The sequence below is a fragment of the Microcaecilia unicolor genome, chromosome 4 (genome assembly GCF_901765095.1).
Source record: "Microcaecilia unicolor chromosome 4, aMicUni1.1, whole genome shotgun sequence".
In the NCBI taxonomy this organism is placed as follows: domain Eukaryota; kingdom Metazoa; phylum Chordata; class Amphibia; order Gymnophiona; family Siphonopidae; genus Microcaecilia; species Microcaecilia unicolor.
In genome coordinates this window covers 91,722,256-91,750,020 of record NC_044034.1, presented here as the reverse complement: position 1 = coordinate 91,750,020, position 27,765 = coordinate 91,722,256, and the positions used below count along the sequence as shown (strand labels likewise).

General features: G+C 46.5%; 1 protein-coding gene across 1 annotated transcript in view; it reads right to left on the bottom strand.

The window, feature by feature from the left end:
- Positions 1–27,765, bottom strand: part of KPNA3 (karyopherin subunit alpha 3) — a 282,370-nt gene that overhangs the window by 101,002 nt on the left and 153,603 nt on the right. Inside the window, exon 11 of the mRNA XM_030200459.1 lies at positions 13,723–13,839. Coding sequence (XP_030056319.1) covers positions 13,723–13,839 — 117 coding nt within the window. The remainder of the gene's footprint in view (positions 1–13,722; positions 13,840–27,765) is intronic.

The window sequence follows — 27,765 nt, the reverse complement described above, 5'->3', positions numbered from 1 at the left end:
AGAAATGGAAAATAGCAACATTAACTCTCTCACAATATGCTAATATATCAATTGGAAGATGTTGCAAGTTCACAACCTGCTTTACTGAACATCCGATTTGTGCATTTAAAAGAGGAAAAACTATAGGGGAGATGTTGACTTATAAAAGACTAGATTATATTACTGAGCCCCCTGAAGCCTTGGGAACCTTCAAATGCGAATTGTGTCAGTGGTGTGACTCTACTATTGAAGGGATGGTCTGGACTCCCCCTGGATCCTCACATCCGATAGTGGCAAGAGTATGAACGAACTGCAATTCTCAGAATAGTGAATATGTTATATTATGCCCATGTCAAATGATATATATAGGAAGATCGAGCCGGGCAATTAAAATTAGACTGAATGAACATAAATCTCGTATTAAGAATAAGATACTGACGGCCCCCTCTAGTTCAAACACTGGATAGATAAGAATCATCAGATTGATGACATCAAATGGCGTAGTTTAGATTATATTCAGCTGGGTCGGGAGGGTGGTAATGCTGGACCTATATTAAATTATAAGGAGCAAAGATGGATTTTCCAACTCCATGCGTTGCATCCCCGGGGGCTTGAACTCTGAGTTGGCTGGTGGTCACTAATCTGATTGGTTGATACAAGAAGTACTTGGCCCTATCAAAATCCATATGTTGTAATCAGCTGTAGCCTATTTAATATGCTGAGGCACACAAAGGATGCCTCAGCCATTTTTTTCTATATGCGGAAGCAAGCATACAAATGGTAATGCTATAGTGTGCTACTTTACTACGAAAATATGTATAAGTGGTTATAATATTCTTAATCTTTTGTTATGATGCCCTTTTTCTCAGTGAACCTCTTCCCTGATGAAGAATTTCAAAACCTGGCCATGTTGGCGGAGGTTTGAACTGGGAGAAAATCGCGGCTTACAGCCGCTTAAGCTAAGTGATACTACTATAATTAACGTTAAATTTGAAAAAGATTGAAAAAGATTTTTTGGAAGATGTTAACCTATGAAGAGAAACTTTATGAAAAAGTAATTTGTAAATTTTTGAAAAAAATCAATTATACGAGTGGATCAATGACGATGTGAACAGCACCACTAATATATTGGAACAAGGCTCCTGGATGGTGGAGGTTGTCAAAAACTCTGAAGATCCTCGTTTAACTTAAAAAAAAAAAAAAAAAAAAGGGCTCAGTGATGAATGAATATTGGAGTTTGAAAAGTGGTAGCATTGCCTATTAATGAAATTGATATGAGAGAGTGTTTGAGATAATATTGAAATTGTGTATAATAATAATCTCCACACTATATATAATAGGTCTCTTTAATTAGAATATATCAACCTAAGCATTATTGTACATTTATTGTACCTGACTTCTACAAATCTAAATTCTGTAACCGCTTTTTGGCAATATGTAAGCCACATTGAACCTGCCATACGGTGGGAAATGTGGGATACAAATGCAATAAATAATAAAATATTTAACGAGCCATTCTCTTAACTTTCATGCAGGGCCAGTGCTATGGTCTCTGGCGCCTCCCCTGCAAACTATCAGTCCCTCTCCACCCCATCCCGGTCGAGCATTTCCTCTGTCTCTTCTTCTTCCCCCTTTCTCCAGCCCCAGCTCCATTCTCTCACCTTTCTCCTAGATCAGCTCCCACTTCCAGCTCTGCCTCTAGTCAAGCGGGTCTGGCGCACTGGCAAGCGTGCTCCTCCAAGCCACAGATTAACTACTTTTGGTTTTACAAAACCGGAAGTAGTTAATTTAGAGACTCAGAAGTACACGGTGCAGGCGCACCAGACCATTTGACAAGAGGCAGAGCGGCAGCAGCAGTGAAAAAGAGCAAGGCAGCTGGGAAGGGCTAAAGCCAGGTGCCCCAAATGTTGGTGTCCCCCTGCCCTGCTTTCTTGCTTACAAGCTTTGGGTATTATTGGTATGGTTCTAGGTTGGTTTGCTTCATTCCTGTCTGATAGGACTTTCCATGTGTCTTTGTCCACATCATCTTCTACTGAACTTCCTTTAGCGTGTCCCCCAAGGTTCAGTATTATCCCCACTGTTATTCAATATTTTCCTGCATCCACTTGCCCTGCTGATTCAAGAATACAAGATCCATTGTTGTATTTATACAGATATCTTGTTTGTTTCACCCCAGAATCCTGTTAAGTCCTGATTTTTCCTGCTCTTCAACTCTGTCTGGACAAAATCAACGCTGGCTTTCTATCCATCGTATGGTTTTAAATCCCAAGAAAATGGGGGCTTCTGGGTTACAGGGCACCAGTCCTTTCATACCACTGTTTCTTCCCTTCAAGGCTCTCCTTTCAGTTGATCAACACCCTTAAGTACTTAGGGATCCTTACTGACTCCCCTCTTACCTTCTATTCGCAGATTGCTGCGGTGACTAGATCGTGTTTTTGTTCTTTGGTTAATTTGTTCCATTCGCCCGTACCTTGACGAACAAAGCTGCATAACTCTTACATGCACTCGTTGCATCTAAATTGGACTATTATAGTATCATATACACTGGTCTCCCATTACTTGCCTTGAAGAAACTCCAAACAGTTCAGAACACCGCTATTCATGTTCTTGTGCATGCTCGTTTGACCATGTATCTCCACTCTTCAGACATCACTGGTTACCCATTAAATTTCGCATTACACATAAGATTCTTACTATGACTTAAGACCCTCCATTTGGGTGTTCCCCTATATTTAAGCTAGTTTCATAGTTCCCTATTTTTTTTTGGTTACATTTGTACCCTGCGCTTTCCCACTCATGGCAGGCTCAATGCGGCTTACATGGGGCAATGGAGGGTTAAGTGACTTGCCCAGAGTCACAAGGAGATGCCTGTGCCTGAGGTGGGAATCGAACTCAGTTCCTCAGTTCCCTAGGACCAAAGTCACCACCCTAACCACTAGGCCACTCCTCCACTCCTGCCTGCGCCCTGTGTTCCTCCTCAGGCCACCAGCTTGCTACCCCTCCGCTCCATCTTACTAGATTGGAATCTACCCGTCTCTCTGCTTTTTTCTCCATGACACCTTCTTTGTGGAATTCTCTCCCCTTGAACATTGGTCAAAACATTCCTATTTGAAATTTTGTGAGCTTCTGAAGGCTCATTTATTTGTACAGGCATTCCCTAATTAGCCACCCTTGAACTGGATGGCTCCTGGCCCTGGCTCGTCCTGACAGAAGCAGCTTGTGTGTGTGTGTGTTTTTTTTCTTTGTCCTATTACTGTATTTACTTTTTTTTTTTTTTTTTAATTCTAAACTGCTTTGACTTTTTTGGATAGGCAGTATACAAATACTGTAACACACATGTTTCTGCATTAGCTATCCTGCTGAGTTGTTTCTTAGATTTTCCTTTTGTGACAGTTTTTCTCTAATTATTTCTTGGATCCTTCTTTCTAAATATGAGCTAATAAATGTATTTTATATTTCCTTTTAGTGTTTCTATTATATTATGTGATAAAAGTTTCACTGTATTTCTTTGTCAAAGTGTTTCCATGATATAATATTTGAAAATGAAAATGTGAAAACATAAATAAAAGAAAATTAATCAAGCCTCAGCATTCTGGTTTACCTGAAGACAGCAGCTGAAACTGTCCTGGAAGCTCTAGGTATAAAAGAGTTACAATAGTCTAGAATTGGGAGGACAGATGACTAAACCTACCAACGTAAGGAAATCAAAAACTTTTATGTAGACTGCAACCATTTCTAATCTAAAAAAAAATATTGATCTGACTGTACATGTTATCTGACTTTCCTGAAAAAGAATGCTGCAGGATGTCTTGGCAGCCATTTTAAAAATACAGAGGCACCAGGCACAGCAGGGGGCAGGAAACAGTAGGGTTCTTTCCTGCCCCGAAGAGGCCATTAAACCACCAGGGCCCTTCAAGGTAAGACCAGGGAGGGCCTGAGGCTTGAGGGACTGAAGTATGCAGGAGGGTGCTGCAAACATTATAGCCTCCCCTTTGTTTTTAGGTTTTTTTTTGTGGGGGTGGGGCTGGAAACAAGGAGAAGCTATAGTGAGTGGGGAGGGGGGGGGGGGGGGGGGGAAGAAGACAGCCTCTGTGACACTGCCTGGTTGCCCGTATAGTAGGCAGACCAGACTGGAAAGGGGAAGCCTTAACTGCTGCAGGTGCTAGAGACCAAAGCTAATTTTAAGACCCCATGCAAGGAAAGCAGGAGAGGGAGATGTAAGAGACATGTGAAAAGGAGGAGGGGGAGAGGAAAATTTAGTGCTTCAGCCTTTTACTTGTAATGAAGTGGCATGTAATGAGGTAAAAGTACTTAAAACTGGTTCAGATAATACTTCGTTACAAGTAAACGTGCTTATGCTTCTCAGGTATTCGGTAACAAATAATAAAAAGTTTACTTAAGTGTAACATGTTACTTCATTACTATACAACACTGTCCAATGGACACTAGAATGATCTGAGTTTTCTCCCATCAGTCGGTTAACAGCATGATTTTCTGAACGGCGGAGTCTCATGCAGAACTATCTACTAGGTAGCATGCACACTATTTGCTGGATTTGGAAAGAGTAGGCATTCCCAAAGAAAGAGCAGGTAGGCCAAGGAGAAACATTTTCAAATCTATGTACCTTGTTTTCCAGTTAACATCTCCTTACACAAAGATTGTAGATGTATATCATGTAGGTAATTTTTTTAAATATAATGTCTGCAGATACAAAGTACCTAAAGACTTTGCCCTCTAAATATTCAGAGAGACATGGTTATTGGGCAGGCTTCCATTGTTGAGATGTGCACAGTGTAGAATTTATTCCACAAATTCAATACTGGTCATCATTTGGACCTCTAGGCTTGGCTCATTTATGCAACAGGTGTTGAGATAACGCTCAAGTCTTACCCTCTAATAGACTATTTGTGATTTCCAATCAAAAGGTGTGCATTTCCATTTATAGCTTAAAATGTTTCTAAAACAAATTGGTCTGTTTCCTGTATAGCATCTTGTTGATATTTGGTTTCAAGAAAACTTAGCTGGCTAGTTCCAATTTTATCCTACTACTAGTAATAAAGGCCCGTTTCTGACACAAATGAAACAGGTGCTAGCAAGGTTTTCCTTTGAGTGAGTATGTTTGAGAGAGTATATGTGAGAGTGACTGTGTGTGTGAGAGCGAGTGAATGTGCGAGTGTGTGTGTGTGAGAGAGAGAGAGTGAGTCTGGGTGCGAGTGTGTCTGTGAGAGAGGAGAGAGTGTGTGTGTGAGAATGAGAATGTGTGCAAGTGTGTATGTGAGACAGTGTGAGAGAGTGTGTTTCACACAGATACAGTGTGTGCGAGAGAGAGAGTGTGGTGAGACACAGACTTTCTGTGAGACTGAGTGTATGAGACAAGAGAGTGTGTGAGTGACTGTGTGACACATAGAGAGTGAATGTGATACAGTGTGAGACAGAGTGTGAGAGTGAGAGAGAGAAAGACTGACTGTGAGAGAGAGAGAGAGTATGTGAGTGAGTGTGTGTTTGTGTGTGACAGAGATACCTTCCCCCCTCTCTGGGGTCGGGCCCCCCCCCCCCCTCTCTCTCTCTCTGGTGTCTGAGCGTTACTGTGCAGGACGCTGAGCTCTGGCTGTGCTTCAAGGAACTGACCAATCCTATTTAATAGAATGCACCTCCAACATTCTGAAGCCGAGAAACCTTGTGTGGTTGGTCACTTCTGCTTGTGACGAACCCGGAAGTACGTGATGTCAATTCAGGAGATGGATACAGAGAGCAGGAATGCCTCAGCCATGCAGTCAGCTTCAGAATGTTGGAGGTGCGTTTTATTATATAGGATGCTTTTCTGTGAAAATTACTCTACACTATTAATCAATCAAAGTCAGAATTCTTAAGCCATTTCACAAATCCACCCACATCCTTTTGTTTAAAAGTTCATTCACCTATATTTCATATAAAAATCAACATGAACTGAATGTTACTTAGGGACTATCAACTTTAAGAGTTCTAGAACTTGGTAGGAGCTTTATCTGATTATGACTAGCCATACAAACTAATTAGTGCAACTATTGGACACCTGGAGAGAAACAGTTATAAAACCAAACATTTATAAGATATTTTGTAGGGAAGCACTATCAGCAGCATACTTATGGTTCACTAGAATGCCTTAAATCCAGTATGCTCAAATTAGTAAATTCAAATTACAAATCAATGTGCATTAAACTTATTAGGTTACAACTTATTAAAAAGTCTGGGAAAAATTTGGTCTTACTTAATTTCTTATTCGATTCCAACCAGACCAGTCCAAAACACATGGGTTATTCCTAGCCAACATACGGAGATACAGATCAATGAACTGTGAACTTTGCAGTATAAAAGGCACCCTATAGCCAAAGCTCACCAGTATTCCCATAACAAAGCAAATGTGGAACAAACAAACAAAAACAAAACAACCCAAAGAGAACGCAGAAAAAAAACAACAAGGATCCTTTTTTTTACCACAGCTACAGGACAGGTCTCCGGACTGGTCTGGTTGGACTCAAGAATTGCTTTGCTACATCCCATGTTCTGTTCTGGACTCGTCAGGTTAGGATGAAATGGAAGGAAAAATTTGGTGTTACCTGCTAACATTCTTTTCTTAACATAGGTGGAAAGACGACATTTCTGCAATCAAACCCCCAGGTCTAAAATCCGCTTCACCCTAGTCTGTGCATCTAACTTGTAGAATCTGGTAAAAAGAGTGCAAAGACAACCAGGCCAGTGACCATACAAATCTATTCCAGACACACCGAGCAAGACGCAGCCCAAGAACCCTCTATTCCCCTTGTTGAATGAGCCCTAAGACCTTGAGAAACTTCTCCACCTTTGAGGAGGTAGGCCAAAACAATCTTTTAGTCACCCAAGAAGCAATAGTTGCTTTCAAAGTAGCCTCTCCTTTCTTAATTCCACAGAATACAATCAGATCTGCAGAAGTCATTGGTTATGTCCAACAACACAACAAGTCCTATAAACAACCAAAAACCTGAGAGTATTGAACTTCACCCACCAATCAAATGCAAAAAGCGAAGATATTTACCTGTAGCAGGTATTCTCTGAGGACAGCAGGCTGATTCTCACAACTGGGTCTGCGATCTGCGCCGGCCCAGGAAACCGGTATTTCACATATCAAAAAGTTTGTTAAAGCCTTCTGAATGCGCCATGCGAACTGCGCATGTGCCGAGTGTCTTCCCATCCCCCTGTAGCTCAGTTCAGTGAAGAGTAAAAACAGACAAAGAGGAAACAACTCCAAGGAGAAGGGTGGGTTTGTGAGAATAATCAGCCTGTCCTCGGAGAATACCTGCTACAGGAAAGTATCTTCGCTTTCTCCGAAGACAGGCTGTATTATATTCAAAATTGGGGTATCCCTATCATCCAGGCTCACACAAAACAACAAAGGTTGGTCAACTGGACCTCAACGGCAAGGACATAACAGATTAACCTGAAACTATATACAACTAGCTGAGAGTGCAGCCTGAAACAGAACAAAACGGGTCGGGGGGGGGGGGGGGGGGGATTGGATTCTAAACCCCAAATAGATTCTGCAGCATCATCTGCCCAAACCAACTGTCGCGTCGGGTATCTTGCTCAAGGCAGTAGTGTGATGTGAATGTGTGGACTGAGACAACGTTGCAGCTTTGCAAATCTCTTCAATGGAGGCTGACATTAAAGTGAGCCCCAACGCAGCCATGGCTCTGACATTATGAGCCGTGACATGGCCCTCTAGAGTCAGCCTAGCTTGGGCATAAGCAAAGGAAATGCAATCTGCTAGCCAACTGGAAATGGTGAGTTACAGATGGCGACTCTCCTCCTGTTGGGATCAAAAGAAAAAAAAACAACTGGGTGGACTGTCTGAAGGGCTTCGTCTGCTCTATGTAAAAGGCCGACGCTCTCTTGGAGTCAAAGGTGTGCAAGCTGCTTTCGCCAGGGTGGGTGCGAGGACGGGGAGAAAAAGTGTTGACAAGACAATCGACTGGTTCAGATGGAACTCCGACATCACCTTCGGCAGGAACTTAGGGTCTGTGCAGAGGACTACTCTGTTGTGATGAAACTTAGTATAAGGCACATCCACTAATAGGGCCTGAAGCTCACTGACCCTACGAACTGAAGTAACAGCCACTAAGAAAATGACCTTCCAGGTTTCAAATACTTCAGATGGCAGGAATTCAGTGGCTCAAAAGGAGCTTCATCAGCTGGGTAAGAATGACATTGAGATCCCATGACACTGGCGGAGGTTTGACAGGGGGCTTTGACAAAAGCAAACCTCTCATGAAGCGAACACACTAAGGCTGTCCAGAGGATAGGCATACCTTCTACACGCTGATGATAGGCTGAACCCTTACAAAGTTGGTCTTCAGACCAGACTCTGACAAGTGCAGAAGGTATTCAAGCAGGGTCTTTGTAGGACAAGAGAAGATCTACAGCCTTGCTGTCACACCAGATGGCAAACTTCCTGCATTTGAAAGAATCTTTCCTAGGAGCAAGCCCCAGAAGACACCCTCCGAAAGACCCAAGCAAGCGAATTCTAGGCTCTCAACATCCAGGCCATGACAGCCAGAGACTGGAGGTTGGGATGTAGAAGCGGATCCCTTGTTCTGGGTGATGAGGGTCGGAAAAAAACTCCATCTCCACGGTTCTTCAGAGGACAATTCCAGAAGAAGAGAAAAACAAATCTGACGCAGCCAGTAGGGCGCAATCAGGATCATGGTCCCGCAGTCTTGCTTGAGTTTCAACAAGTCTCCCCACCAGAGGTATGGGAGGATACGCATTCAGCCTGTTCCCCAATGAAGGAAAAAGGCATCTGACACTAATCTGTCGTGGGTCTGAAGCCTGGAACAGAACTGAGGACCTTGTGATTGATTTGAGTGGCAAAAAGATCCACGGAGGGGGGTGCCCCGTGCTCTGAGATCTTGCGGGCTATGCCCATATTCAGCGACCACTCGTGAGGTTGCATTACCTAGCTCAGTATGTCGGCCAGACCTGTTTACCACTTGTCAGATAAGTGACTTGGAGAAGTATGCCGTGACAGCGTGCCCAAAGCCACATCTGGACGGCTTCCCGACAGCGGGTGAAATCCGGTGTGCCCCCCCCCCCCCCCGGCTTGTTGGTGTGGTACCTCACAACCTGATTGTCCGTTTGAATTAAGATAATTTGGTGGACAAAAGCTCAAGGAGGATATCTGAAGACCTGTTTCCGGGGGGGGGGGGGGGGGGGTGGGGGGGGGGGGGGGGGGGGGGGGGGGGGGGGACCAGGCTCCTTGAGTGTGAAGCCCATCTACATGAACTCCCCACCCTAGGAGAGATGCATCCGTTCTCAGCACTTTCTGTGGCTGAGACATTGGAATGGTTGTCACATGGTCAAATTGGGTCAAATGTTCCACCACTGAAGAGAATTCCGTAAGTCGGTGGACAGTTGGATGACATCCTCTAGACTGATACCACTGGGAAGCTAGGGCTCACTGAGCATATCTCATATCCAGACGTGCCATGGGAGTACAGTGAACATGAATGGAGGCAATGTGCCCCAAGAGTCTCAACATCTACCGAGCTGTGACCCTGCTGAGACGCCCCGGACCACGGACATCAGGGAGAGAAGGTTGCCTGCCAGTGTCCTCAGGGAGATAGGCCCAAACTGTTCTCGTGTCCAGCAGTGCTCCAATTCTTGAACAGGTGTGAGATGGGGACCTTGGTGTAATTATTACAAACCCTAGTAGTTTCAACACTCAAATAGTCATCCGCATGGACTATCCCGAGCGCACGGTCCTCCAAGGTGCTCTTCACCAGCCAATCGTCAAGATAAGGGAACACATGCACTCCCAGTCTGCATAGCATGCTACAACTACTGCTAGGCATTTTGTGAATACCCTGGGAGCTGACGCTAGGCCAAACGCAGTACGCGGTACTGAAAGTGTTGCATTCCCCAGCCGAAATCGAAGATACTTCCTGTGAGCTGAAAGTATCAGGATATGTGTATAAGCATCCTTTAAGCCCAGAAATCGCTTTTCTGAATCATGGGAAGAAGGGTGCCCAGGGAAACCATCCTGAACTTTTCTCGAATTAGGAATTTTTTCAGGACCCTTCGGTCTAGGATGGGACGCATCCCCGGTTTTCTTTTGCACAAGGAAGTACCTGGAACAGAATCCCAGTCCTTCCCTTGGTGAGATGGGTTTGACGCATGGGCCTTTAGAAGGGCAAAGAGTTCCTCTGCCAAGTACCTGCCTGTACTGGGAGTTGCATGAATGAGCTCCCGGTGGGCAATTTAGAGGTTTGGATTCCAGACTGAGGGTGTATCCTAACCGAACTATTTTGAAAGAAACCACCAGTCGGAGGTTATGAGAGGCCACCTTTGGTGAAAACACATTAACCTCCACCAACCAGCAAGTGAACTGGCACAGATAATTGTATTGTGGCTATACTTTCGTGGAGCCAATCGAAAGCCTGTACCTTGCTTTTGCTGAGGAGCAGCAGGGGCCTTGGGTGCACACTGTTGACGAGAACGAGCGCGCTGGGGCTGCAGCATGAGTAGGCTGGTGAGCCACGGGAGTGTACCTACGCCTAGAATAGGAATAGGGCTCACTCCGTGACCCACCAAAATACCTCCTAGCAGAGGAGGTGGTAGCAGAAGGCACCCAGCCAGAGAGAAAAGCCATAGCATCTGTGTGCTTCTTCATCTGGTCAACCAGACCTTTCACACCTTCTCTCCAAAAAGATTACCCCACGGCAAGGAACATCCGCTATACCTGCTGGGACCGAATGATCAAGGTCAGAGACACGCAGCCATGAAAGTCTGCGCATTGCTATGCTATACCTTGAGCAGAGATTCTGGATGCTACATCAAAAGTGTCCGTAAGCACGCCTGGCCTGGGAATTTACAACAATTGCCTTCTGCTGCCTGACCAACTGGCGAAAAGGTTTGGCCTGCTCTGGAGGGAGGGCATCGACTAAACTAGACAGCTGCCGCACCGAGTTCTGCACGTGGATGCTCATGAAGAGCTGGTTGACTGGATACAGGCAGCAAGCATAGCGGTCTGATACATCTTCCTCCCAAAAGAGTCCAAGGTCCTAGCTTAGCCTTCGCCCGATGCAACTCACTGAGACCCCTTGGTGCTGAGGATGTCGCCGAATCCCTACGTCACTGACCTCGAGGAGGGTGCAGACCCACTTGAGTTAATCACTACTCACAGCGTGTCATGGCCTCTCAGGCAGTCCATGCCTACCTCCACTCCCGACATTGACGCCACACCCACCTCGATGCAGGACTGGATCAAGCCCCAAAACGTTTTTCCTCAGGCTTCTCAAGCAGTTGAGTCCTCTTCTCATGTGAAGACAGAGCACAACGAGCTGGGCTATGGTCAAGCCCAAGACACTGGATACATCACGAATGGGTATCTGTGCCTGAGATGGTCGGTTGCACAGAGTACGTTTGAAGCCACTGGGTGTCTTCGATGACATGGACAGGAAGACAGCACTGGCTAAATCAAAAGGCTCAACTGTGCCAAGAAAAAAAGGATACAAAAAAAGGGAAGGACCCAGCCGAGCAGCCTAAAAACAGCCGCATCGAAAAAGAAAGGAAACTTTACCCTTGGTAAGAAAACATCAAGTAAATAAAGGAAAATCGTTTTTTTTATTTTATTATTTTTTTTTTTTTACTTCGAAAGAAAATAAAGAGGCAAAAGACTCGAAAGAGGGTCAAAAACACTCGGAAGGCTCTTTTCCCAGGCACAAAAAGGAGCTACAGAAACAGAACGCTGCTCCTCACGCAGAACAAAAAGAACTGAGGAGCGCAGGCGGGAAGACACTTGGCGCATATGCACAGTTCGACACACGGTGTTCTCAGAAGGATCTAGCAAACTTTTTGCTATGTGAAATGCCAGTTCCCAGGCCGGCGCGGATCACCAACCCAGTTGAGAGTATAATACAGCCTGCTTGTCCTTGGAGAACTGACACTACCTTATGAAGGAAGGAGACAATGATGCAAATTGAAACTCTTGCTTCTATAAATTGCTAAAAAGATTCTTTGCATGACAAAGCCTGAAATTCTGAAGTTCTTGCAAGCAAATCACAGCTAAACACATCGACTTCAAGGTGAGATCTTTCAAGGATGACTTCCTTAGAGCCTCTAAGGAAGGATCTATCAAGTCCTGCAAAACAAAATTAAGGTTCCAAGACAGAACAATAGGATATAATAGTGAATGCAAATGTACCACCCCTTTAAGATAATGAATAACATCAGGATCTATGCTCACCACTGACTCTTCTAAATATCCCTGATAAAAGGCCAGCTCTGCCACTTGCACCTAAGGTGGCTATTAGAACTTTCTTCAAACCACCGGGCAAAATTAACAGAATCTGGGCCATTGATGCTCAAAGTGGAGACAAACCCTTCTCAGTTTACCACACCTTAAATGCTCTTCAGACTCTAGCATAGGCTATAAAAGGTAGAACACTTTCTTGCCCGTGTCATACCGCCACTTGCATAGCTTTGCACCTTAAAAAGCCTCTGAAAGGCTAGGATGTAAGAAAAATTAAGATGGATCATCCATAAGTACTGGACTTTACAAAAGACCTTTCCTATGGCTGTTTCAGCTTTTCTCCTACCTGCAATGTGAAAAACCAACGTACTTTGCATTATGACTGGATACCATCAAGTCCAATGCCAGACTCCCCAACAACTGATCATCATGGAAAAGGACACACTTGACAATTCTCACTCTCCCAAGTCCAATGTGTACCTGCTCAGAAAATTCACTTACAGAGTTTTGACTCTTGCAATGTGAGCTGCTATCAATGTCTATAGTGGCATCGTCAGAAAAAAAATTCTAACTGCCTTCCTCTGGACTAAGGGTTGAAAGGCCTCCAGTGCTCTCTGGAAGCCCAGGTCTTCAAAAATTGATAAACTGAGATGTTTTGACCACTATCCAGCAACCAAATTATCTGCTCCATATAGTGAGCCATTCTAACCAAGACAACTTGCATCTGTGTGATTACTACACAAGCAGGTACCTCCACAGGCATCCCCTATGGATACATTTAGAGTATTTGGTTATTTCACAGAGTTCCTTACTTCTGCCAGCCAAGGGAATCTAAAATCATAGGTCAAACTGAAGAGACCAAAGACCTAACAGAGATGTCCCCAGAAGCCATATATGGGCTTGAGCCCACAGCATCAAATCCAAGGGTGGAGCCACGGACTTCAAGATTTGTATTTAAATCCCAGGTCCAATACACTGTTTCAAGTGGGCACAGAATGCCTGACCACCATCTGCAGGAGACAGAATACTGGTGAGTTGTGGTTCCCCCTTTTATAATGCACATCTCACAGCTTACTGGTCTGTTTCCTCCTATTGTCTGATGGGCATAACCATACAATTTGGACTAATCTGGTTAGGCCAAAAAGAAAGCTAAAATTTTTGCCCTCTGTATACCTCTAGTATTTGGTCACATCATAAAGCTATTGCTAAGCCTGAAATTTACTCTCAAAACACCAGTCTGATACTCCAACATTTAGAAATTTCAGTCACTAGATCTCTCAGGATTAGTAATCTACAAACATCTGCTGACAATGAATGCTGTAAAATGAATTTTAGGTCTGCATATAGCTTTGAAAAATCAACCTACTCTTGCTTGATTGTGAAAGCTTAACTAATCAAAATGTCTGTAATCAATTTGCTCTGTGGCACCATCTTAGGACTGATTAGACCTAAATATTTTTCTAAAATGAAAGTAGTCTTACCTGTACTTTAACTTCCTGATGACTAAGAAGAGGAACTAAAAACGGTACAACTCCAGAATCAATCACCATTTGTATCTGTTCATTACCTCCATCTGTTAGGTAGGATAAAGCCCAAACGTGTCCACAATAATCTGAGAGAAAAAAAAAGCATACATTTAGGGCAAAGGATACTTAGCGCCATTATTTTCTTCACTTTCCATCAACCAAACAGCTACTTGCTAGACAGCTGGAGGAAGCTTCCTTTGCATTTTAACTCTTTACCAGTATTCTTCCAGCTGGAAGCAACCAAAGGTATGTCTTTGGAGAGTTAAAACAGATGTATGAAACATACCACCTTTGATAGGACACCTGGTCTTTCTACTGTAACAAAGATGGTGTGTGACACTCTACTAATAAATATATATAAAACAGCTCCAGCATTTAGAAATATCCATTTACTCCACTTAATAAAATCACAAAATCAAGAGGAAACAAACTAACTCTTATAGGGGAGATAGGCTCTGCTAGCTGTTAGAAAGGATAATGCCAACAGTTTCTACAGTCATTGGCTGAAAAAGCCATCACTGGAACAACAGGGTTAGATGGAAGATTAGAGAATGACACAGGGACAAAATTTGTCCCCGTCCCCACCCCGTCGGCTCTGTTCTCATCTGCAGAAGTCTCGAACACATATGATTTTATAATTTAAATCTTTTATTAAAGTATAAAAAGGAACAATATACTGTGAAACTGTTGTGTATAAATTATAAATAGAAAATAACAACTAGCAGCTATAATAATCCTTCCACCACCACCACCCTCTACCCTTCCAACTCCAACAACTGACTTCTACTACCCCAAGGAATCCTAATCCACCCGTTAAATTGTCCAGGGGTACAAAATACAACCCGTTCTGTATGCCCTAGAGGGGAGAAATATGCCCTATGAAGCACTGTTATGATTTTTTAATCTGTGGATGAATAAGAAGTCATCTACAGTCCCTCCTGCAATAGAAGATGTCTTCTTAGAAGATGTGCTGGTGGCAGGATGTACAGGATCCCCCATGCAAATATTGTGGCCAGCATGTTTGCTTGTTTTTCCAAAATATAAAAATATTTTGGGAGTGGAGGAGTGGCCTAGTGGTTAGGGTGGTGGACTTTGGTCCTGGGGAGCTGAGGAACTGAGTTCGATTCCCACTTCAGGCACAGGCAGCTCCTTGTGACTCTAGGCAAATCACCTTAACCCTCCATTGCCCCATGTAAGCCGCATTGAGCCTGCCATGAGTGGGAAAGCGCGGGGTACAAATGTAACAAAACAAAAAAAATCAAACAAATAACAGTCCAGTTCATTAACAGGCTTCAAAGTAGAAAGTGACACAGGGACAAAGTCTGTCCCCATCCCAGCGGGCTCTGTCCCCACAGTTACTGAGGGTCCCCGCCCCTGTGTCATTCTCTATGGAAGATTAAAAATAAGCTAAAATCCTGAGCAGTTTCAACATAAGCTAGCTGCTCAAATACAAGAACAAAAACTTCTAAAAAAAAAAAAAAATTTAATTTTCAGTCACTGAACATTTTGTTTTCACCACAAAGGAAATGTACTGTCCCTAAATTGTTCTCCATTGGCAACAGTATAAGCTCTGATGGATCACATAATAGGTGATGCCTTTAACTCTGAGAACCCATCTAGAATGTTCCAAGAAATCAAATGGGCTAATCTTTAAATCTACAATTACTACTTTGTACAAGCGGTTAAGAACACAAACATGTCTTGCGCAGAAGGATTTTTTTTTTCTTGTATTCTGGTTCTCTTTCAACTACAGAATATAGAGGACAAAGACAGGAAGATAACTTAGAAAAACAAAAACTTCAATGACTCTGAACAGTATCTCTGAAACATTTCTTTTGGCGATATATTTGCCAAAATGGAAAAATTCACCAAAGTAAAATTTCCACAGATTCCATACTCAGGTTATTTCAAAGGTTTACGTGCCCTGGGCTCTCCAAGTCAAACAGGATTCTTTTATCAACTTTTGTATAACGAAAGATGTTCTTTCTCGTGGGGTAAAATTTTCTACAGGCTGTGGAGAGGACTCCCAAAAGCAGCTTGGTTTTAGTTTTTAGTGAAACTCTAAAGACGGCAGAGTCTCGTGAGACCATGACATCAGAATATCATGATGCACGGGTCTGGGTTTTCTGGGAGCGGGTCTTTAAATCGAGCATGCGCCATTTTTGCCAGTCTGCTGCTGGCTTTGCACGCTTTAAGATGGAAGCTCTCGGGGTATAGGAGAACAGAGACTATTCACATTTACAAGCTGTGGTTCGCTGAATGATTTCTTCTAATGCAAGCGTTTGGTTGCTGTTTCAGGGCAGATAGTGAGGACTCTTGAAGCACGAGCAAAACGGGTCCGTCGGGACCTCACCCTACAAGCAAGTAGCAACGGAGCAACCAGCACGACTCAGCTCAGATAAGTTTTTTGTTCAGAAATATCACCTAAGTTATATAGGTTAGAAATTACAGAAGAGAATTTTTTGAGAGGTTTTTGTGCCTATGATTACCTTTTTCACTGTGGGCTCAGAGCGTTTTCTTTATTAGACTGTTACAGATTTTCACGGTCTTTGTTAAACTGGTCCAGTTTCAATAACCGAGTTGAGCTACAGAAGTATGAGGCTTTTCCTCTTATTTCAGTAACAATATAAGCAGTGGTTGTAAATGTGTTCATATGATTCAGTGTGTTTGGTTAAGTAATTGTGAATCTGATCTATTGTGGTTACACCGATGCCCTTAAAATAGCTCCTATCAGTTTTGCTCATTGCTAGGTCAGAGGTAAGATTGCCCCAACACCAAGCTTGCAGAATAGGAATTTTCTGGTGTTGTGAAAAGTGCTTAAGTACAAGTGCTTTTTCTGCTTTCTTCCAGCACCACATAGCTCACAGTGAGTTTGAACTGCATGGTGCTCTCAGTCTTGTGAGAAGACAGTGGGATTCTGGCTAGCACATAGCTCAAACTCACTGTGAACTGTTGTAGTGCAGGTATTAACAGAATAACTGTTATGAAGTCATGCCAGCAGCAAGCTTAGGAAAAGGTGGAAGGAAACTGTTTATTGGGGAAAGAGTCAAGAAACAACACTTAGGGTTGCTGGCAGCTCTCACTGGGCCCTCGGGGCATTACAATGAAGTACACTGCTTTAAGGTAAAAGGAGAAGTTCCAAGACCTGCAGTCATTATAACTGTAGGATGGTAAAGTCCCCCCCTGCCATAATCAGTGTATCACATACTTATTTCAACCTGCTGTGCTGGCCTGTGATGTCATCTGACTGTACTGTGTCTGTACCTCAAAGAAATTCTTGCCTTGCATCTAAACAGATTCCTGGCTGTGACCTTGGCACTATCAATCCAGTAACCAAATGGTAACTGAACAAAAAAAAAAACAAACGGCAGGAGAGGGAGGCAGGCGAGCGAGACGGTGGGATGAACACATTGGTTTGTTGCTGCGGTGTGTGAGACTCAATCCATGGCGCTGTGTTTGGGCACAGAGGTGCCTGCCTCAGGAGCCTGTGTGTTAGTTTTCTGCAGAAAATGACCTTTGCTGCTGGGCAGACGTGTGGAGTGGTCTTTGGAAGGACCGTGCATGGATGAAGGCTGCACTTCTCGAAAGGTTAGATCGTACTGGATTAAGAAATTCAGAGCGAGTGTTCGTTGCCAGAGATTGGTAAAGGTGGTTAGCTTAGTGGAGTTTTAAAAAAAAGGTTTGGACGGCTTCCTAAGGAAAAGTCCACAGACCATTATTAAATGAATTTGGGGAAAATCCACTATTTCTGGGATAAGCAGTAGAAATGTTTTGTACTTTTTTGGGATCTCTTGCCAGGTATGTGTGACCTGGATTGGCCACTGTTGGAAACAGGATGCTGGGCTTGATGGACCTTTGGTCTTTCCCAGTATGGCAATACTTATGTAGCTTTATTATTAAATTCAAAATAGCGCTGTGAACGAGCTAAAGATGGTACTTCAAATCCTCCAACTCCCAATCCAGAAGTTGTACCTGGCCTCCCCTAGTTGAGCCAACAGCCCCCGCTCCTAGGGCCTCAATTTATGTTGACTATCTAGGGTATTGACAAGATCAGGCTGAACAGATCTGAATGGGCTGGAGTGGAGCTATTCAGGGGCTTTGACAACAACTTCAGAAATTTAGAACAAGGTCAGTGCTAGGCAGACTTCTACGGTCTATGCCATCAAAATGGAAAGGCTAAATCAAGATCAGATACACACATGATGTATCACTTCACACCATATGCAATGAGTTTATCTTACTGGGTAGACTGGACCATACAGGTCTTTATCTGCCATCATTTAATGTTATGTTATGAGTTTCCTGTATTAAACGAACAGCTTCCTGCAGATGGCACAACTCCCGAAACAGTCAACGTGCATTTGGTTGGGGAATTGAGACCCTGGACATAAGAAACAATTTTCATAATTGTTTACCCACCAAGACTCCAAGTTACAATCAAATCTACCCCTACCCTCCCTGCCCCCCCTCCCCAACTCCCATGGCAGGAAAATTCTCTCCTCCCACCTCACCATCAAGGAAGTAAAAACTCCAAGTGCCATGCAAAGTTTCAAAGTGCTATAGTCTCTTCCTGTTCCCCAACCATCACCATTAAACATACAAACACATCCACACCAGCCAAATACCACCACATGCAAACTCAAACAGCCCAGAACTACCACCCACAGCTGAGACACTCAGTCCTGAGACTGAGCTCAGCAAACAATCCCACTCCAGGCCAACAACACTGGTTCACAGAGTCACAAAAGCTCACAGTTCATCCTGGGCCCTGGGGTGGAGCAGGTTGAGGCTCCAGGCACTACTGGTGTGGATAGTCCTCTACACCGTGCCCAGCAGAATCCAGCCAGTCGCTGCTGAATATCCTCCTGTCTCTGTGCAGCCTCTGGTCTCTGTATCGCTTAAGCAGGACAGTTGCTACTAAGTCCTGGAATAGTTTCACATCGCTGCTGTTCCAGCACACCTTGCCCTTTTCCCGTGCTCAGAGCAGCATGGAAACCTCCTCAGTAAAGTGCAAGAAACACCACCACGTCCCAAAGGTAGTCACTGATCTTTGGCCCCAAGGTCCTATGCATGCACTCAAGTGGGGGGGGGGGGGGTTGTCCTCTGGGAGCAACAGTACAATTGAGGTACTGTTTACACTAGATCTCTGTACTCCACTGCCTCAGAAAGGCCCTAAATGTGGACATTGTTGCACCGCATGCGATTCTCAAGGTCCTCCAAAATTTGGAAAGCAGGTCACCGTGCTCCTCGCAGAGCAGCTCCACCTTCTTTGGCTGCTGCCACCTAATTTTAGCAGCTATCCGTGCACTCCTCCACATTGCCAATTTGGGTTCCCATCCCAGCTAAATCAGATTTAAATTTCCTGCACAGCATCATTAACCTGGGACTTGACCGAGGCAATCTCGGTTTTAAGCTGCCCAAACGAAATGTGTAAGTCCATCAGGGTGAAACCCGCCAACCCCGCACTCTCCACAACTAGCACTCACCAGCAGAAAACCAACATCCGGTCCAGCCTCAGCTCAGCAGCCATCTCTACAGAAGCACCAGCATGTGGCCCCTGGTTCACAGATTTATTCGGCATTTTTGCTGGGATCCGACTCTCACCGGCTCAGGTTTTCGCCATCATCCGCCAGCCTAGTTTGTTACACTGCAGAATATAAACAAGCACAACCAGCGATATGTTTTAAACCACTTAAGGGAACAAATTAATCGTAACTCTTATATGAGGACATCACTCTGCCTCTTCTATTTTTGAACCTGTTCTAATTCTGCTATATCTTTTTTGAGATACAGCGACCAAAAAGTGAATGATACATACCTGATTGTTCTCACGACTGGGTGACGTCCGCGGCAGCCCCCACCAACCGGAAGAAGCTTCGCGGGCGGTCCGCACGCGGGGCACGCCCACCGCGCATGCGCGGCCGTCTTCCCGCTCGTGCGTGACCGTTCCCGCCAGTTGAATGACAAGCAAGAAACAACATGAAAACGCAACTCCAAAGGGGAGGAGGGAGGGTAGGTGAGAACAATCAGCCTGCTGTCCTCGGAGAACACCTGCTACAGGTATGTATCATTCACTTCCTCCGAGGACAAGCAGGCTGCTTGTTCTCACGACTGGGGTATCCCTAGCTCTCAGGCTCACTCAAAACAAGAACCCAGGTCAATTGAACCTCGCAAACGGCGAGGGTATAACAGAAATTGACCTACGAAGAACAACTAACTGAGAGTGCAGCCTGACCAGAATAAATTCGGGTCCTGGAGGGTGGAGTTGGATTTACACCCCAAACAGATTCTGCAGCACCGACTGCCCGAACCGACTGTCGCGTCAGGTATCCTGCTGGAGGGCAGTAATGTGATGTGATGTGTGGACAGATGACCACGTCGCAGCCTTGCAAATCTCTTCAATAGTGGCTGACTTCAAGTGGGCCACTGACGCTGCCATGGCTCTAACACTATGAGCCGTGACATGACCCTCAAGAGCCAGCCCAGCCTGGGCGTAAGTGAAGGAAATGCAATCTGCTAGCCAATTGGAGATGGTGCGTTTCCCGACAGCGACCCCTAGCCTGTTAGGGTCGAAAGAAATAAACAATTGGGCGGACTGTCTGTGGGGCTGTGTCCGCTCCAAGTAGAAGGCCAATGCTCTCTTGCAGTCCAATGTGTGCAACTGACGTTCAGCAGGGCGGGTATGCGGCCTGGGGAAGATGTGGCAAGACAATTGACTGGTTAAGATGGAACTCCGACACCACCTTCGGCAGGAACTTTGGGGTGGGTGCGGAGCACTACTCTGTTGTGATGAAATTTGGTATATGGAGCATGAGCTACTAGGGCTTGAAGCTCACTGACCCTACGAGCTGAAGTACTGCCACCAAGAAAATGACCTTCCAGGTCAAGTACTTCAGATGACAGGTATGCAGTGGCTCAAAAGGAGGTCTCATCAGCTGGGTGAGGACGACGTTGAGATCCCATGACACTGCAGGAGGCTTGATAGGGGGCTTTGACAAAAGCAAGCCTCTCATGAATCGAACGACTAAAGGCTCTCCAGAGATGGCTTTACCTTCCACACGGTATGGTAAGCACTAATCGCAACTAAGGTGATTCCTTACTGAGTTAGTCTTGAGGCCAGACTCTGATAAGTGCAGAAGGTATTCAAGCAGGTTCTGTGCAGGGCAAGAACGAGGTTCTAGGGCCTTGCTCTCACACCAAACCTCCTCCACTTGAAAAAGTAACTCTTTTTAGTGGAATCCTTCCTAGAGGCAAGCAAGACACGGGAGACACCCTCCGACAGACCCAACGCAGTGAAGTCTACGCCCTCAACATCCAGGCCGTGAGAGCCAGGGACTTGAAGGTTGGGGTGCAGCAACGCTCCGTCGTTCTGCGAGATGAGAGTCGGAAAACACTCCAATCTCCACGGTTCTTCTGAGGACAACTCCAGAAGAAGAGGGAACCAGATCTGACGGGGCCAAAGGGCGCTATCAGAATCATGGTGCCGTGGTCTTGCTTGAGCTTCAGTAAGGTCTTCCCCACCAAAGGTATGGAGGATAAGCATACAGGAGGCCAGTCCCCCAATGGAGGAAAAAAAGCATCCGACGCCAGTCTGCCGTGGGCCTGTAGTCTGGAACAGAACAGAGGCAGCTTGTGGTTCGTCTGAGAGGCGAAAGGTCCTCCGAGGGGGTGCCCCACTCTCGGAAGATCTTGCGTACCACTTCTGGAATGAAGCGACCACTCGTGCTCAGTCTGTCGGCCAGACTGTTGTTTACACCTGCCAGGTATGTGGCTTGGAGGAGCATGCCGGACTGGCAAGCCCACCGCCACATGCCGACGGCTTCCTGACACAAGGGGCGAGATCCGGTGCCCCTGCTTGTTGGTGTAATACATTGCAACCTGATTGTCTGTCCGAATTTGAATAATTTGGTAGGACAGCCGGTCTCTGAAAGCCTTCAGTGCGTTCCAGATCGCTCGGAGCTCCAGGAGGTTGATCTGCAGACTCCTTTTCCTGGAGGGACCACAGACCCTGGGTGTGAAGCCCATCGACATGAGCTCCCCACCCCAGGCGAGATGCATCCGTCGTCAGCACTTTCGTGGGCTGCGGAATTTGGAATGGACGTCCAGGGTCAAATTGGTCCGGATGGTCCACCAGAGCAGTGAAGTGCGGCAACTGGTTGGAGAGGCGGATGACATCTTCTAGATTCCCGGTGGCTTGAACCCACTGGGAAGCTAGGGTCCATTGAGCAGATCTCATGTGAAGACGAGCCATGGGAGTCACATGGACTGTGGAGGCCATATGACCCAGAAGTCTCAACATCTGCCGAGCTGTGACCTGCTGAGACGCTCTGGTCTGCGAAGCCAGGGACAAGAGGTTGTTGGCCCTCGCTTCGGGAAGGAAGGCCTGAGCCGTCTGGGTATTCAGCAGAGCTCCTATGAATTCCAGAGACTGGGTTGGCTGGAGATGGGACTTTGGGTAATTTATCACAAACCCCCAGCAGCTCCAGGAGTTGAGTAGTGCACTGCATGGACCGGAGGGCTCCTGCCTCCGAGGTGTTCTTGACCAGCCAATCGTCGAGATATGGGAACACGTGCACTCCCAGCTTGCGTAGATACGCCGCCAACCACCACGAGGCACTTTGTAAACACTCGTGGGGCAGAGGGCGAGCCCAAAGGGCAGCACACAATACTGAAAGTGCCGTGCGCCCAGGCGGAATCTGAGATACTGTCTGTGAGCTGGCAGTATCGGGATGTGAGTGTATGCATCCTTTAAATCCAGGGAACATAGCAATCGTTTTTCTGAATCATTGGCAGAAGGGTGCCCAAGGAAAGCATCCTGAACTTTTCTTTTGACCAGGAATTTGTTCAGGCCTCTTAGGTCTAGGATGGGACGCATCCCCCCCGTTTTCTTTTCCACAAGGAAGTACCTGGAATAGAATCCCTGCCCTTCCTGCCCGGGTGGTACGGGCTCGACCGCATTGGCGCTGAGAAGGGCGGAGAGTTCCTCTGCAAGTACCTGCTTGTGATGGGAGCTGAAGGATTGAGCTCCCGGAGGACAATTTGGTGGCAGGGAGGCCAAATTCAGGGCGTATCCGCACCGCACTATTTGGAGAACCCACTGGTCGGAGGTTATGAGAGGCCACCTTTGGTGAAAAAATTTTAACCTCCCTCCGACTGGCAGATCGTCCGGTAACGGACACTTTGAGGGCGGCTATGTTCCCGTGGATCCAGTCAAAAGCCCGTCCCCGGCTTTTGCTGTGGAGGCGCAGGGGGCTGCTTAGGCGCACGCTGTTGACAGGAGAACGAGCACGCTGGGGCTGTCCCCTGTGCCTGACGAGGCCTTCGGGCCGGCTGGGTGTACCTACGCCTTGCAAAGGAATAGGGCGCAGCCTGCCGGGCCCGGGAAAAACGTCCACCTGCTGAGGTGGATGCTGAAGGCGCCGGTGGGAGAGCTTGTCGAGGGCGGTTTCCCGCTGATGCAGTTGGTCCACCAGCTGCTCGACCTTCTCACCCAAAAATGTTATCCCCCCGGCAAGGGACATCGGCCAACCTCTGCTGGGTGCGGTTGTCCAGGTCAGAGGCGCGCAGCCATGAGAGCCTGCGCATCACTATACCTTGGGCCGCAGCACGAGATGCCACGTCACGGGTGTCATAGATACCCCTGGACAGGAAACTTTCTGCACGCCTTCAGCTGCCTGACCACCTCCTGATAAGGCCTGGACTGCTCCGGCGGGAGCTATCGACCAGGTCCGCCAGCTGCTTCACATTGTTCTGCATGTGGATGCTCGTATAGAGCTGGTATGAATGGATGCGGGTCACGAGCATGGAGGATTGGTAGGCCTTCCTCCCAAACGAGTCCAGAGTGCGAGACTCCCGCCCCGGTGGCGCCGAGGCGGTATCCCTCGAACTCCGTGCCCTCTTGAGAGCAGAATCCACGACCGCCGAGTCATGGGGCAATTGTGGCCGCATTAACTCTGGGTCCGAGGTGGATCCTGTACTGGGACTCTGCTTTCTTGGGGATGGTGGGATTAGATAATGGTCGCATCCAGTTCCGAAGCAGTGTCTCCTTGAGGACATTGTGCAGCGGCACTGTGGTGGACTCTCTAGGTGGTGATGGATAGTCGAGGACCTCGAGCATCTCAGCCCTCGGGCTCATCCACAGAGGACCACGGGAAGGGAATGCAAATAGACATATCCCGCACAAAGGAGGCAAAAGAGAGACTCTCAGGAGGCGAGAGCTTCCTCTCAGGTGAAGGCGTGGGGTCCGAGGGAAGACCCGCCAGACTCCTCTGAGGAGAAATATCTGGGGCCTCCTCTTCCCCCCACGAGGCCTCTTCCTCGGTATCGGACATAAGCTCATGTAGCGAGTCCTGAACCGGGCCCGGCTCGATGTCGAGGCGCCGAGGCCTCGATGTCGTCGAGCGGTGGACTCCCGCGCAGGCGGGGACGAAGCTCCCTCCATCGACGGGGACTCCACAGCCTGGCGCATCAGCCCTTCCAGGATCCCTGGAAGGATGGCTCGGACGGCACTCGTCCAGGCCCGCTGTCGGGAAAAGACGTGGGGGCCGGTAGAGGCATCGGTGCCGGAAGCTGCTCGGGTCCAGGAGACTGCACCGAAGTGCTGGGACCCTGACGTGGCGGGTACCTCCACCACCGAGGGGGACCTCATCTCTCGACGCGGACGCTTCTGCGTCGACTCCTCTCCGGTACCGAGAGCCGGATGCGTCGAGGGCGACCGGTGACGGTGCTTCTTTGCCTTCTTACGGTGCCCGTCACCGGTGCCGGGTGGTATGGAGGAGGAGGAGGTCAATCCCCCTCGGTCCCGAGGAACCGGGTCAGACAGGGTTCGGTCCCGAGGGCCACGGGCTGAAGGAGTGACCGGGGCCGACTGCCCACCGCGGTCTCTCACCTCTACCCTCACCGGAGGACCGGCGGGCCGACGGGACCTGTTCTCTGGGGTCGATGCCATCGATGCCAATTTTTCGGGCATCGATACCGGTACCGAAGGGCCAGGCGTCGATACCGATGCCGTCAAAGTCGATGTCGAGCGGGGCCGGCGCAAGTTCCAAAAAGGCGGTTTCCGCAGAACTTGCCTCGCAACCTGAGTCCGTTTCCGGAGACCGAGACACAGAGAACACGACTTGATATTGTGCTCCGGCACCGAGGCACTGGAGGCACCAAGCGTGGGTGTCGGTCTGCAATGATCGGCTGGCCGCACCAACCACACTTCTTAAATCCACTCGGGACCTTCGAGGACATCGACGGAAAAATCGCGTCGGCGAAGTTAAAGTCGTCGATGGTGGCGGAAATCACACCTCGAAAAAATAAATCGATCGCGCGGCCACAAGGCCGCAACGCGACACCCTCACTAGAAACGAGGGGAAAAAGGAGCGCGTGCTCTTCTTTTTTTTTTTTTTTTTTTGTGAAGAAAACTGGAGCACGCGGCAACCGAATAACCGAAAATTAAACAAATCGCGTAAACGCGACGGTCTTTCCGGGGCTGCGAAGGGAGAGCGGCGACGGCACGACTCTCCTCAGGCGCGGAAAAGAAAAGACTGGCGGGAACGGTCACGCCCGAGCGGGAAGACGGCCAGCGCATGCGCGGTGGGCGTGCCCCGCGTGCGGACCGCCCGCGAAGCTTCTTCCGGTTGGTGGGGGCTGCCGCGGACGTCACCCAATCGTGAGAACAAGCAGCCTGCTTGTCCTCGGAGAACTGAATGCAATACTCAAGGTAAGGTCACACCATGGAGCGATACAAAGGCATTATAATATTATTGGTCTTATTTACCATCCTTTTCCTAATAATGCCTAGCATCCTGTTTGCTTTTTTGGCTGCTGGCAAAAGATTTCAGTGTATTGTCTACAATGACACCTAGATATTTTTCTTGAGTGCTGACTCTTAAGGTGGATCCTAGCATCAGGTAATTTATTCTTCCCAATGTGCATCACTTTGCATTTGTCCACACTAAATGTCATCTACCATTTGGATGCTCAGTCTTCCAGTTTCCTAAGATCTCCCTGCAATTTTCCACAGTTTACATGTGTTTTAAGAACTTTAAATTTTCAGAGAACACAAAACTATTCAGTCGCCTCACTAGTTGCTCCAATTCCCAGATCATTTATAAATGTTAAATAGCATCAGTCCCAGTACAGATCCACGAGGCACTCCATTTCACCCTCCTCCATTGAGAAAAATGGCCATTTAATCCTACCCTCTGTTTTCAAGGTTTATTAGGAATTTACGATCTTGTCCATCACAGATACGTCGGAACGGCTTACAATCTATTAATTACAGGACAGAAAGGGGAAGGGCAAGTAGAAATAAGAGGGGGGGGGGGATGAACTACAATATTTGACAGGAAAGAAAAAGGAAGGAAAAGAAATGGGGGCTACTTGAGCCTTCTGGGTTTATCAAGCATGTCCTCTGCACATACCAGGATAAAAAAAAAAATTATAAATAGGAAAAAGCATCCACAAAAAAGAAACGTCTTCAGGTCAGATTTAAACTGTGAGAGGGATGTCAGAGCAGAGAGATTGTGGCAGGTATTCCAATAGGTTGAGACCTGTACAGAAAAAATGCCCCCCCCCCCCCCCCCCTAGTATGTTCATATCTGGCATCTTGGAATGAAGGTACCACCAGCCAATTGAATGGATGAACGAAAATATCACATAGTTGAGTAGGGGATCAACAGTTGGGACAGATATAGCGGCTCACCTGAGGTGTGAATTTTCTGTCTAATAACCAATTCCTTATCCACAGAAGGCCACTGCCTCCTATCCCATGACTAATTTTCTTAGGAGTCTCTTATGAGAAACTGTCAAAGCTTTCTGAAAAATTTAGATACACTACATCAACCAGCTCACCTTTAGCCACATGAAATGAAGCAAATTGGTGAGGCAAGACTTTCCTTGACTGAAACCATGCTGACTCTGTCCCAATAAACCATGTTCATCTGTGTGTTCTGTAATTTTATTCTTTATAATAGTTTCCACTATTTTGCCCGGCACTGAAGTAAAGCTTACTGGTCTGTAATTTCCCGGATAACCCCTGGAACACTTTTTAAAAATCAGTGTTACACTGGCCAACCTTCAGGTACTATGGATGATTTTAACGACAGGTTACAGATCACTAACATATCAGCAATGTCATGTTTGAGTTCTTTCAGCACCCTGGGGTGTAAACCATTTAGTCCAGGTGATTTATCACTCTTTAACATGTCGATTTGGCTCACTACATTTTCCAGGTTCACCGAGATCTCTTTCAGTTCCTCTGAACAGTCACCCTTGAAAATCATTTCTGGTACATCTCTTACATGTTCTTCTGTAAAGACCGAAGCAAAGAACTCATTCAGTCCCTCTGTTAGAGCCTTGACTGAGTGCCCCTTTTGCTCCTTCATGATTTAACAGTCCCACAGATTCCCTCAGGCTTTCTACTTCTGATGTGCCTGAAAAAGTTACAATTAGTTTTTCTCTGTTCTGTGCCAAGTTTTTCTTCATATTCATTTAGCCTTCTTGCATTGCATCTAGCTTGCCAGTGCTTTGTGTTGCATATTTTCTTCATTTGGATCCTTTTACCATTCTTTGAAGGATATTCTTTTGGCTCCAATAGCCTCTTTCACTTCACCTTTTAACCATGCTGGCTGCCTTTTGCTCTTATAAACCCCCTATAACATAAGATTCCTTCCACCTTTGTTAATACATGGAATACATCTGGTCTGGGCTTCCACAATGGTATTTTTAAACAAAGTCCATGCCTGATTCAAAGTCCTAACCTTAGTGGACAATCCTTTTAGATTCTTTTTAACCATTTTTCTCATTTTATCGTAGTCAACCTTTCAAAAATTAAATGCTGCTAAAGTAGATTTCCTTAGTGACTTCACTCCAGATATCAGCTCAAATTTTATCATATTATGATCACCGTTTCCCAGCAGACCCAACACTGCTTCTTGTACTATGCCTGCAATCCACTAAGGACTAGATCTAAAATGGTTCCCTCCTGTTGCTTCTTGGACTGATTGC